The sequence below is a fragment of the Alexandromys fortis genome, unplaced genomic scaffold (genome assembly GCF_014885135.2).
Source record: "Alexandromys fortis isolate MF-2015 unplaced genomic scaffold, M_Fortis_MF-2015_v1.1 scaffold_2_26212498_36691700, whole genome shotgun sequence".
Taxonomy (NCBI): domain Eukaryota; kingdom Metazoa; phylum Chordata; class Mammalia; order Rodentia; family Cricetidae; genus Alexandromys; species Alexandromys fortis.
Genome location: NW_026067931.1, coordinates 4,673,488 through 4,687,293, shown reverse-complemented (window position 1 = coordinate 4,687,293; position 13,806 = coordinate 4,673,488). Strand labels below are relative to the sequence as shown.

General features: G+C 43.2%; 1 protein-coding gene across 2 annotated transcripts in view; it reads right to left on the bottom strand.

Moving 5' to 3' along the window:
• Mdn1 (midasin AAA ATPase 1) overlaps nt 1-13,806 on the bottom strand; it is a 123,846-nt gene that overhangs the window by 20,863 nt on the left and 89,177 nt on the right. For both annotated transcript variants that reach the window (XM_050145480.1, XM_050145481.1), the window contains exons 74-85: nt 13,402-13,564; nt 12,215-12,361; nt 11,335-11,461; nt 10,343-10,448; nt 9,624-9,739; nt 8,312-8,788; nt 7,878-8,104; nt 7,321-7,488; nt 7,007-7,185; nt 6,038-6,199; nt 2,354-2,491; nt 157-295 (exon numbers count right to left, since the gene is read on the bottom strand). In XM_050145480.1, the coding sequence (XP_050001437.1) occupies nt 157-295; nt 2,354-2,491; nt 6,038-6,199; nt 7,007-7,185; nt 7,321-7,488; nt 7,878-8,104; nt 8,312-8,788; nt 9,624-9,739; nt 10,343-10,448; nt 11,335-11,461; nt 12,215-12,361; nt 13,402-13,564 (2,149 nt within the window). The remainder of the gene's footprint in view (nt 1-156; nt 296-2,353; nt 2,492-6,037; nt 6,200-7,006; nt 7,186-7,320; nt 7,489-7,877; nt 8,105-8,311; nt 8,789-9,623; nt 9,740-10,342; nt 10,449-11,334; nt 11,462-12,214; nt 12,362-13,401; nt 13,565-13,806) is intronic.

Sequence of the window (13,806 nt, the reverse complement as noted above, 5' to 3'; positions counted from 1 at the left end):
AAGCTGTAAATCTCTGCCTTGCAGGAGATGGTCACAGCAGGCACACACAGGTGCTCATGTGATCTGCAGTTATGTGACCCTTCAGCTCACTGCAGAATACAGCAGCCTCCTTATTGAGATTCTACAAGAAGCAGAATGAAACAATGGATCTCAGACCTTCTTCAAGCTCGCCATCGTGTGTCTTCCCATCAAAGTCTTCTGACATCTCAATGGCATTATCCTCGCCCTTAGTATCAGGCTTGGAGTTAGGGTCCTCCTTGTCCTTCTCTTGCCCCTTTTGAAATGTATCTTCTACCTTCAGGAAAAAGCGTAGGAGCAGTGGTCAATGCTGTGCTTCCTGTGTCCGTCAGTTCTAGACTACAAATGCCCAAGTGAAGAGTGTGACACACTCTGCAGCAGGACAGAGAACACAGTACAGGGACTGGATGAAGAGAGCCACATGCAGTGACTTATGAAGGCTTGCTTTATATTTCTAGAGTAAAGCTTTATTTTATTGTTTTTCTGATCAGAGGATACAGAATTTTATTTGGGCTTTTTTCATGAGAATTATAAAAACACTATCACTACCACAAATAAACAAAGCAAAACAACAAACCAAATAAAACCTCAAAACCAGTACTCCAGAGACATTTTAAAGAGTATGAACTCTTCCCAGGAGTGATGCTCTAAGTCTTCAATCACAGCTCTCTCCAGGGCAGAGTTACGTACGGGTGGATCTCTACTGAGATTAAGGCTAGCCCAGTCTGTCTAGCAAGAGCTCCAGTCCAGTCAAGGCTACACAGAGAGACTTTGTCACAGAAAGGAAAAAAAAAAAAAAAAATCCAGCTAGGTGTGGTAGCATGCCCAGAAACTGGGAGGATTAGCCTGGCCTAACATCCAGACTAAGTACTCCCCACAACCAGTCTTATCACCCACATCTTTTTTCTTTCTTTCTGTCACTTTGATCTTTAAAATACAGTGCACTTGTAGATAGAAAGATGGCTCAGCAGGTAAAGAGAACTGGATGCTTTTCCAGAGGACCTGGGTTTGATTCCTAGCTCTAATATGGCAGTTCACAACTGCCCTGTAACTTGACCCAAGGGCATCTTTTGGCCCTTGAGGGCACATACATACACGAGGCAAAACCTCCAAATACACAAAGAAAAATATCTTAAAAAACATATATGTTGAACTTAAAAAATATTAGTTGAAACTTAATATTTGCAATGAATTGTACTTTTCTATTAGTTTCTCATCATTTAAATCTTAAATTATTTCCATTCAGAGAAGTGTCTGCCTTATGACTGTATTATATTAGAGAAATACAGAAAAACCGAAATCACAAAAAAAATAATTTGGACTGATTTAACAAAAAAAAAAAAAAAAAAAAAAAAAAGGTGCCAGGCAGTGATAGCATATGCCCTTAATCCCATCACCTGGGAGGCAGAGGTTGGTGATCTGAGTTCCAGGCCAGTCAAGGCTACAAAGCAAGACCCTGCCTCAAAATAGTTATAATTTTATCTTTCATATAAATTTATGATTTGATTTAGATTAGAATAGTGGCAAAGAGAAATAACGCCATATTCTTTTAGGTTACAGATGACGACTTGAAATGGCTAACAGTAGGGTACATGTACACGAGACAGATAACTACAGAGCACAACCATGTCCACATAGTGACCTTCAAAAGCATTCCTGATCCCAAGTTAAAAACACAAAACCCCCACAAAGTTTCCTTGTCTTATGATTATTATTTTTAAGATAGGATCTCATAGTCCAGCTTGGCCTGAAACTTACTATATGGTAAGGATGAACCTCTTAGCCCTCCTCACACATGCTAGGGTTAAAGGCATACATTCACCACATCTGGTTTCCAATGTAAAAGACAAAATATATTATTGGCCAACACTGTTTGATTTAATAATCACTTGTAATAACCATATATTTTTAGTCTTAAAATTCCTACTACTAGGACTGGTGGGTTTGCTCTCTGGGATCTACATGGTAGAGATGAACTTCACAACTCATTCCCTGATCTTTTCACATGTATGCCTTACCCCACCCCTCTACAAAATAAATAAAAAGTAATTTAAAAATTAAATAAAACCAATTACCTTTAACCCCCAAAATACTCTGTAGAAATCATCTGCAACTCCACATTTAAAAACAATTTTCAAGGTTGTTCGTTCCAAAAGTAATAATTATAACCAGTGGCTGAGCTGCCAAGGGTCTGTGACTTTCGGGTTTATATTTCAAGATCCACCCACGTTCCAGTATCACTAGGACTACACACAGCAGTCTGGGGCTGTTGGCTTAGTAACGAGTTTACTAGACACTGTAGAGGAGTCATCTTAAGCAAGGAGTATGAACCTACCTGTTCCTCATTTTCTATCTTGTCACTCACATCCTTCATGCCCTCACCATCTCCGATCCCACCTCCCTCGTAGTCATGGAATTGCGTTGCTCCCTCTCCTGCTGAATCTTCCATCAATTCTTTGGGTAAGCAAAAGCCCTGAAGGGGAAAAGATTGAGCAAACGCTGTTACAATCCTGCTGGAAATGCAGGAGAGATCTTTAACTGTCTTTTCTTCTGGAACTGGCAGGGATCATGCTGTTTCACAGCTTGACATTGTTAACATTTTAGCTTTGGAGAGGTCTCTAGCACACAGTAATGTGAAGTCGCCAAGACAAAAACATGAACAAAATATATCAGGATAGTTAGGGTGGTGACTTAGGAGCAAACCACTGACCCGGAGCAGATAGGAGAGGGCAGAACACATCTACTGAGAAGAAACAGGCTCAGTTATGAGTAAGCAACAAAACTGATTCATGTGCAAAGAAGCTTGTCAAGAAAGTACTAAAACTAATGGCTGTCGATCAGAAGCTGTATGTAACAAAACATGCTATTAGTCACCCCAAAGATAAAAATGCACTTAAAAAAAAAAAAAACAAAAAAAACAAAGCTGCCAATGATCAGAGTTCCAAAATGAAAAATATCGAGTTTGCTATAATGAAGCAGTTTTCTGTGGTCTCATATGTTTTAACTGATTTAATTTCACCCCGTGTCTCTACATTAATGTTCAGTACCACGCAGAGAAGCTGTGTGATTTGGACACTTAAGCACACTTAATTTCAAGATGTGTATTGTTTTCAGAAAGCTGTCTAGAAATGCTCAACTATTTTCTTGCTGAATTACATTATCATTTTACACATACACTGGTTTCTCTGTGTGTCTCTGGCTGGCTTTGAACTCACAGAGATCCGCCTCCCTCGTCCTCCTGAGTGCTGAGATTAAAGGTACGTGCCACCACTGCCGGCTTTATATTTTCTAACACTCATTTACTTCTGTGTGTCTATGCGTATGTGGAAAGGTAGCTATATGCTTCTACAATGCATGTGGTGGAGGTCAAACTTGCAGGAATTGGTTCTCTCCTTCTACCACATGGGTTTCAGGAATTGAAGTTAGGTTGTCAGGCTTGGTGGCAAGTTTCGTCACCTCCTGAACCATCTTATCTGCCTCTGATCTACATTATTTTAAGAGAGGTGTGTTTAGATACACGCAGCTGAGTGAGTCCACACAGGAAGGAGAGTCAGATGCCTTTGGCAGAGCATACCACTACAGTAGCTCTAGTCTGGACGGCCACCAGGCCACCGTGCTGCCATAGAGCCCAGGCCAAGGCCTGTTAGCAGTCAGACAGAGATGGACATCAAGGCATCTTCTACCATGCACACACTAGCTTTTGTAGAGTTTTCTTCAAGTAACGACAAAGAAGACAAATACTTATTCTTTGGGATATGAGGCCTCAGCACAGCTTCTCATTTTTTAACTCAAGCATTTTAGAGACTAAGAATATTTAAGTGTTTACAAGTCCAGACCCCTATTCTGTTTATAATTTTCTACCTCGTTTATACTGCACTTAGTTGAAGAAATCTCAGAATACTAACAAAGAAAACAAAAATTTTAAAGGTCATTTGAAGGTGGTGCTCACATAAACACTAAAGTGCAGTCAGATCTACTTGGGAAAGTATCCAACTTGAGTCCAAGAGCTGTATTTCTACACTGCGCCACATCTTCTGCATTTCACTGTCTCTGAATTAAAGGCAGGTCTACAATCTCTACAATTTTGCTGCTTTTCACAATAGTGCTTGTGTCTTTAATGGAAGAAAACTTTCTTTTTTCTAGCACCAAGAGCCCCCCCTTTTTATCATTTAATCATAATCTAACTTCTTTTTTTATTGATATTTATTGAGCTCTACATTCTTCTCTGCTCCCCTCCCCGCAAGGTCCCCATGCTCCCAATTTACTCAGGAGATCTCTTGTCTTTTTCTACTTTCTACTTCCCATGTAGATTAGATCTTTGTAAGTCTCTCTTAGTGTCCTCATTGTTGTCTAATTTCTCTGGGATTGTGGTTTGTAGGCTGGCTTTCTTTGCTTTATGTTTAAAAAACCACCTATGAATGAGTACATGTGATAATTGTCTTTCTATGTCTGGGTTACCTCCATTTTCCTGCAAAATTTAAGCTGTCGTTATTTTTTTCTGCTATGTAGTACTCCATTGTGTAAATGTACCACATTTTCCTAATCCATTCTTCAGTCGAGGGGCATTTAGGTTGTTTCCATGTTCTGGCTGTGACAAACAAAGCTGCTATGAACATAGTTGAGCACATGTCCTTGTGGTATGATTGACCATCCTTGGGATATATACCCAAAAGTGTTATTATTGGGTCTTGAGGAAGGTTGTTTCCTAATTTTCGGAGAAATCGCCACACTGACATCCAAAGGGGTTGTACCAACTTGCATTCCCACCAGCAATGGATGAGTGTTTTCCTTTCCCCACAACCTCTCCAGCATAAGTTGTCATCAGTGTTTTTGATCTTGGCCATTCTTACAGGTATAAGATGGAAGGAATCTCAGAGTTGTTTTGATTTGCATTTCTCTGATGACTAAGGATGTTGAACATTTCCTAAAGTGTCTTCCAGCCATTTTAGATTCCTCTGTTGAGAGTTCTCTGTTTAGGTCTGTACTCCCATTTTTTTTATTGGATTATGTGATCTTTTGGTGTCCAATTTGAGTTCTTTATATATTTTGGAGATCAGACCTCTGTCTGATGTGGGGTTAGTGAAGATCTTTTCCCATTCTGGAGGCTATCATTTTGTCTTGTTTACTGTGTTCTTTGCTTTATAGAAGCTTTCCAGTTTCAGGAGGTCCCATTTATTAGTTGTTTCTCTCAGTGTCTGTGCTGCTGGGGTTGTATTTAGGAAGTGGTTGCCTGTGCCAATGCTTTCAAGTGTACTTCCAACTTTCTCTTCTATATGGGTCAGTGTGGCTGGCTTTATGTTGAGGTCTTTGATCCATTTGGATTTGAGTTTTGTCCATGGTGATAGATATGGGTCTATTTTCATTCTTCCACATGTTGATATCCAGTTATGCCAGCACCATTTGTTAAATATGTTTTCTTTTTTCCATTTGATATTTTTTGCTTCTTTATCAAAGATCAGGTATTCGAAGATGTGTGGATTGATATCTGGGTCTTCTATTGTGTTCCATTGATCTTCCTGTCTGTTCTTATGCCAATACCAGGCTGTTTTCAGTACTGTAGCTCTACAGTAGAGTTTGAAGTCAGGGATTGTGATGCCTCCAGAAGTTCTTTTATTGTACAGGTTTTGGCTATCCTGGGTTTGCTTTTCCAAATGAAGTTGAGTATCGTTCTTTCGAGGTCTTTAAAGAATTTTGCTGGGATTTTGAATCTGTCATAATCTAACTTCTAACAGCCGTAAGGATCTACTTTGTAAATCGAGCTCAAGAGATATCTGAAGACGTCATAATAACAGAGAGAAAAGGGTGACAGAAGAGAAGGCAGCGGCTTTTAGACAGCCCCTTTGGTCAAGGGGATTTCCAAGTTTTTAAGACCTTAGTGGAAACCTGCTTAGCAATCAGTTTTCAGACACAGCCCTAAATCCCAAGGAGATAAACCAGCTCACCATAAATGCTCAGCAAGCCCCACAGAGATGTGAATGAGTGTGTGTGTTCCGTGACATTCCACACTGACAGTCCTTACCTTCTGGGCGAGTTCTGTGAAGATCTGGGCAAGCACAGAGAGCAGTTTGGCAGTGCTACGGTGAGTTGCCAGAGACAGGGTCAGGAAGAAGAGGATAAGGTCCGAGAAGCTGCAGAGCATGGGTACCAGGCGCACTAGCAAGCAGCAGGACTGGCTGAAGACCTGAGAAGGACAAATGCCCAATTACATTGCTGAAGAGACATTCCCTCCTGAGAGATGAGACGTTCTAATTAGACAGTGGCCGTGCCACACGACTTGGGAATGTGCTGAAAGTCATCCATTATAAGTCGCATGTGTTTTAACCTCATCTCCCAGCTCAAAGACTTTTTCCTTATACACATTTACAAACATTCACTGTATGTTCTCAGTCAACCCCTTAGCTAGTTAATAACATCAACACCATCACCATTATTACTATTGTTACTACTATTATTTTTGAGATAGGATCTGACCCTATAGCCTAGGCTGTCTTGGAACTCACCAAGTAGCCCTGGTGATTCTCTTGCTTCAGCTTCCCAAGTGCTGGGATTACAAAACACAGCACACAGCATTATCATTACTGTCTCCTAACATGTGTGCTGGGAACCAAACCCAGGTCCTCTGATAGAGCTGTGCACATTCTTAACCACTTACATGCCTCACCTCTTCAGCCCAGCATTTTATTTTTTTAAAAAAGGATTTATCAATAAATTTTACTAACACACCAGAGTTGGCCCTAGATGTAATGACACAGAATAACAATGACCTATAAAAACAAGTTGTTCCTTACTGATATAGTTTATACCCAGGAGCATGTGATGGGGATGTGACAGACACAACGGGCGTTCTGAATGGCCAGCAGCTCTGCATCTGTCAGAGCAGAGGGCTAGGCGCTGGGGTCTGCTAAGAACTCTCCCCTCGGAATGAGGTGAAGGCCACTCTCCTCATCTACTCTGAGGAGCACGTAGTCTGCCAAAAGCAGCTGGTTACCTTGTGTTTGGTTGTGCTCCCATCCTCATTGTAGGACTTCAACCTCTCCAACAGCTCAGAGACAGAAGAAATTATTTTCTGGACGTGTAAAGTGCTGACACTGGCCCAGAAGTCGTCTTCCAAGAGTTTCGTTAGATGTCCTGGTTGCAGTCTCTCAAAGACTGCCTCTTCTTTCATTTCTAGCAACACAAACAGCAAAACAAACCTTTTCAAGTCTCTACTCATGAAGTCCATGTCTAGCATCTGTCTTTAGTTAGCCAAAGAAACAAACCATTAACTGAAAGTCAGATCAACTCTAACGTTAGTTCGCACACCTTCAGACACACCATCCTCTTCCTGTGGTCTCTTTTCAGGGGTGCTGTCTTCTGTTTTCTGCCCGCCTCTTTCTGCTAAGCTCTGGATGGCGCAGAGGACGGCCCGGATGGCAGCTTCTACTTGTTCTGCGAAGTCTTCAACAAAGCTTTCCCCCAACATCTGGTTTTCTAGTAAGGAACACGGTACACAGCAAAGCTGAATCTTGAGCCACACTCATCGAGAAAGGGCTGCAAGCAAAGTGCTCTACTATTGGTCGTCACTACATGAAGCTCTGGTGGAGCCAAGCATGAAAAGGGCAGATTCCTTGTCTGAACCTATGAAGCCATCATTTTAATAAAACAAAAAGAAAACAAAATAAAATACAAAAAAAAAAGCACAACACAATAGTTCTGGTGGTGAGTAGAAACTCTGAGTTTCTCTAGCCTATCGGCCTTAGGCATTTCAGCCTAACTCAAGCTAAGGGAAGCAGTAACGGATGAGTTACTCCATCAGGACAGAAGATGTCATCAGGAAAAATCTGGATTAATTTCCCAGCACCACAGCTCTAAGTTCTCACCTCCTTGCCTGTGTGACACGAACAGGCGTGCTTTCCAGGCAGAGAAGTCATCTATGGCCTTACTAACTTCTCCTCTTAGATACTCCAGGCTTTCCACTAGTGCCATCCGTGAGTCCGTCTGCTCAACCTCTATCCCTGGAGGGATGAACAAGGACTCTAGGCCTTGCAAATGTGCTGACACTTGGGACAGGCAACTCAGCCCAGATGAACAAACTTCAAAATCTTCCCTGCAATAGAAATAGCACAGTGTTGAAAGGAAGGGTTACAACACCTACTCTCCCTCCCTCCAACACACAAACACGCTGTCTCTCAAAGGTTACAGTCAGGTGTCACAAAGCACCATGTAGGTTTGCTGAGTAACAGGATCATGCACAAGTTTCTTCATGATTTTAGCCAAGACTGAAGTCTCTAACACGCAAGAGAGACACACTTACCAAGTATGAAAGAGGGTCTCACAAGACTGCTGTCTGATTTTGTCCACACCAGTTTTCATAGTTTTAATGGTTTTCAGTAGCTCTGCCAATCTTGCAGTTGACTGTTGCCAAAGTCGATCTGGTCGCCGCATCTGGCAAGCAGATGGTAGCTGACTTGTAGGTACTGGGGATGGGTAGCTCAGATCAGAGGGAAGTAAGTTTGCTCCTGATACTGGTCCCTTGGCATCCATTTTCTCCAGGCAAGGGGCAGAAGGCTGCTCCTGCACTGGAGCATCACTGTGGCCGTCAGTCGGGTCTGCACCGGGACAGCACTGGAAGAGCCAGAAGAGCTGCTCCACCAGAATTTGGCTCTGCATGGCCAGGTGCTGCAGTCGTTCTGTCCACTGCTGCACACTGTCCTGGGGTGGGAAGGCCACAGGATAAACGGTGGGCCCAGCGAGACGGCTGTGAATCTCCTGTACACAGCTGAGCAGGTTCCTGTGCAGGAAAATGTGGGGAAAGAATAATGGCATCTTCGGCCATGCCACCAGGCTGTTTGTAAAGAGTGAATCTGTCTGCATGCTTCTGAGAAAGCATGCTTTCTCATGTAACTAAGAAAGGCTAGGGATGTAGCTCAGTGGGAGAGGAGGAAAACAGGAGGAAACAGGATTACACTTACACACAGACAGGCTGGAGGGGTCATCTAAGTATGTGAAACAGGTAAAAATCTATTGAAATGTCTCCCCAAATTAAACACGTGCTACAGTCTTTCAGGAAAGGCATCAAAACCCATTCCATTATCAGTTGAACCTTACCTGCCAGCCACCTACCAGCCACAGTGCTGCAGTGACTTCAACTCTTTCTGCCTTGCAAATGTTGCTAAATAAGCCCCAATGAACTGAGCAAAAAAATAGAGCTAAACTGAGTACAGTTTAGAAACATTGTCTCTAAGCCAAGAATACACTCCACAGATGCTGACGGTGGTCCTAATGTAATGTCCTCATCTTTAAATCATCTGCTTCTACTGAAGAAATCTAGAAGCCTGAGAGGCAGACCTAATCCCATCCCAAAGACTGGGAAGCCCTGCGACCAAAAACACAACCTGACCATCAGCGTATCCACAGTGAAGGCCCTCATTCCAGACCCAGCTCACAGAACTCTTCCTACTGTTTTTTGCCGGGCCCTGAACTCGCTCCAGCAGACTGCTTTTCACATCCATGCATAGTGCCCGGCATCAAATGAAGCAGTAGTGCTCAAAGAAACTCTACCAACCTCTCTGGGCTCCAATCCCCTCCAGAGAGCGGAGGCTAGTCCTCTCAGCACATGAACATACCTGAGGATGATCCACTGCTCAGTCAGTGTGGTCAGGGAGCGACGCTGTCGGATGAGTAGCTTCATCAAGTGCGCTGAGAACCCTTTACACCTCTCAACATTACCCATGCCCATCTCCTGGCAGGAGGAAGAGAAAAAGCACGCTGAAGGCATTGCTGATAACCCGTTCTCCTCACACATGCATCAGAGGGTCCACCAGAAATTATTTCTTTCAAAAAAATACTATGACTTTACTTGTTTAGCCTGCATGTATGTATGTGCACATGTACATGTCTGAAGGTACATCTGATATCCTGGAACTGGAGTCAGACAGTAATGAGGCATCATGTGAGTGCTGAGAACTGAACCTGGGTCCTTCCTAAGAGCAGCCAGTGCTCTTAACCACTGAGCCATCTTTCCAGCCCCTAAAAGCTATTCTGTGAAACCCAGGTGACCTTACACACACATAGTGTGTGTGAGCAGCAGCGCATCGTGTCTTCCAGCAGTGGCTTTCAGACTAGCTTCTGATCACTGACATCCATGAGGAGGAATGAAGTATAACACCAAAAACTGGGCAGACGCAGTCTGTTCTCAACTCACGAGAGTTAAGTGGTGCCCTTGGGAAATGTGGTGGAACTTACTCTAAGCTGTTCTAGGACCACACTAAATTACACTGATTGTCTGATAAGATGGTGACACGGACGAACAGAGCAAATGCTTTCCCAGCCCGTGTGAGTCTACCTTGACAGGAGCTGCTAGGGCTGCAGTAAGCCTGGTGTGCCGTGCAAGAGAGCGATAAAAATACTTCTGGCACCCATTCCACAAAGATGAAATTTCTGTGAGGAGCCTAGAAAAGAAATCAAGCAACTTATTGTATTAAACTACAACTGCCCACTGAAGATCCCAAGGACTCAAGACTTGGAATCTATTGGGTAAAGCCAGAGTCAACAATGAAATCAATGTGTCTAGGAGCAGGGCATTACTGGCAAACAAGCAGCAGTAATGTCTGTTTTCTCCAGGGAAAGCTTCATAAACTAACTTGATGATGGAAGGAAGGCATGTCTTATGCAACTGACGTGAACAGACAAAGAACTAGGGATAGACATGCACAAAATGCTAGCAAGGCAGGAACAGCTTAACATGGGGCCACACAGGTGCTAGAGAATAAAATAAACTGGAAAACTGTCTTGTCGAAAGGAGAGGGACAGCTCACTCTCAGTCACATGGGGACCAAAATGAGACTGCAAGCACATTTGGAAATTATCTTGAAAAGCTCTAACTCTAGGAAGCTGCTATACAACTTTCCCCTTTACAGTGCTGTTCAACTCAAATGTAAAGTCCCACAAAGACACTGAACATTAAAACACATGCAGATTGCTTAGAGACCTCTAAGTATGTTACAACAAAGACAGCTCTGTCTCAAGGTGTTCAGTTCTCAAACTGAGTATTTTAGAACTCACAGACAAGCAGAACCCATGGCTACTAAGAGATCCCCAGCTGTAAATTCAAGTCAAGTGAGCAGACCTCAGGGAAGCCAAGGACGTGGGGTGAGGCTGTAGGCCCGCAGCAAAGCACACACTTAGCACCGCAGACCAACAGCAGGGGGCAAACACGCAAAGGAGAGGCAGAGGAAAAGGAACACTCAATGCATTAGGTACTAGATCCTTTCATAACCATCAACTCTCTTGGAAGTTTAGTGACTTCCTCAATGAACAATTTAAAAGCAAACCAACCTAGAATCGGCCTCCTGAGTGCTGCTGACTATAGACAACGCGCTCTTGAGATCTAATGGGTGAAGATGAAGCAACCCTTGAGGACTTTTTGTGCGGGCCCAGGCAAGGCCTTTTCGATATGACAGACCTAGGAAATCAACAGCACTCGTTAAAGTAAAGTAACTCAGCGAGAAAAGGCTATACCCTCCACCCCAATGCCCCTCTAGTCAAAGTAAAGTTTGTGACATGTTATTCCCAGAAACTTGTAGCCAGGGGTGACAGTCCATGCCTATGATCCAGCCCGTGGGGTAAAGGAGCCGGGAGGAGCGAAGGATCATGAGTGTGAGGCCGACTTGGACTATGCGGCAATAAAGAAATGCACCAACTAAAACAGGGTAAGTCCCTGCATTTTAACACAGTTCCAAGTGACTCAGATGCTGAAAACCACCATTTTCTACCTGTGACAGGGGAGTAAAAACACTACCGAAAGCAGAAAATATCAGTTCTAGGTACCGCACCACAAAACCTGAAAAGGTGTGGGGACCAGTAGTTCATTGTAGCATTCTCCTATGTGTGCCTGCAACTCCTAGAACGACATTCCACAACTCTGTCTAGTACTTTATGTTTCAGGAATGTCTCCCCAAATCACCCATGTCACTACTACCCCCAGGCTGATTACAGGGGCTGGGGATAAGGCTCAGTGGGTAAGAGTATTTGCTGCTCTTCCTGATGACCCGCATTCAGTTTCAACTGTCTATAATTCCAGCTCCAGGGGAACAGACGCTCTTCTGGTCTCCATTAGTTCCCGCACAGATCATGGCGCACATGCACATCCTAAAACCTGAAAATAAACACGAAAGCTGGTAACTGCACTTTTCAGTGTTTTAGGAGCATCCCTTACCGATTTGTGTAAGGTGTTTAAAGAGATCTGACAAAGCGCGATGCTTCCGCATGAGAATGTGCTTGGCTTCTGACTGCTGCTTTTCTTTCTCAGCAGAGGGCTCCACACTTAAGCTCTGCAACTCACTTACAGAAGAAACCACTTCACCTGTAGGGAAAACATAAAATCCCAAGGCCTTATTAATGTGTGCATGTTTGCTCCATGTCTAGGAGCTCTTGTGGCATGGGGGCTACGGTAAGTACCGTTCCTCTTTCACCTGCACTCTTAACAGTTCCTAGCATTTGGCAATTGTTCAATCAATTGTTTGAACTACACTCGTAAAAATGCACAGAAATGGGAAAATAATGTATCTCTTAAAAATAGACCAAACCAACAAACCAAAGAAAAACCAAAACAAAACAAAAAACCCCCACAAACCTATTTTTGAGTACCAATTGTGCAGCTCATTATACCATGAATTTTAATCACCCAGGAGAATTTCTGATAATTGTATTCCATTCCTTCCCTATAGTTAGTATAAGCTAAATGCTCTTTTAATCTATACAACTTCAGAAGCACTTATCTGTAGTTCTAATTCATTTCTTTATTTAGTTCTTTTGAGACAGGGTTTCTTTCTCTGTATAATAGCCCTGAACCTCACTTTGTAGCCCAGGCTGGGCCTCAAACTCACAGAGATTCATTCATCTGCCTCTGCCTCTCGAGCGCATGGTCTATGGCATAAGTTCCAGGACAACCAAGGCTGTTACAAAGAGACACCTGTCTCAGAGAAAAAAAGACTTTGCACGCAAAGAAAGAAGGATGAAATTAAGATCCTCTACATTGGGGCTGGAGAGATGGCTCAGTGGTTAAGAGCATCGCCTGCTCTTCCAGAGGTCCTGAGTTCAATTCCCAGCAACCACATGGTGGCTCACAACCATCTGTAAAGAGGTCTGGTACCCTCTTCTGGCCTGCAGACATGTACACAGACAGAATATTGTATACTAAATAAATAAATATTTTAAAAAAAAGATCCTCTACATTATGATCAGGTCTCAGCCTTTGGACTTTGATTTTTAGCATACTTGTTTAAATAGTATACAAGATGTCAAAAGAGACACAGGTCCCACATTCCCAGCCATCATGGGCAGTGTGTGTGTATGGGGGATGGATAGAGGAAGTCTCATTTTGCCGTGGCTGTGGGCACTCACCAGTGAACTGGTCAAGGCTTTCCACTAGGTAAGGTAGAGGGCTCTTCTTCATAAACACCAGGCATATTTTCTTCATTCGCTTTGAGAGTTTCGGCAAGCGACAAAGAAGCTCTCCCTCCACAGACAAAGGACCAGCGAGCTGATACCGCTCTGTAAGGGAAGCCTTTGAGACAGTACAGGTTAGTTCCCTACCAAGAAACAGAGCAACAGTCACATCCTCCCCTCTTTTTTTAATTTCAAGGCAGGATTTCTCTGTGTAGCCCTGGCTGTTCTGGAACTTGCTTTGTAGACCAGATGGCCTCAAACTCACGGAGATCCGCCAACTTCTGCCTTCCTCCTTGTCCAGCAAACACAAAATCATCATCTCAGGAATAGATATAGCACACACACACACACATATATATA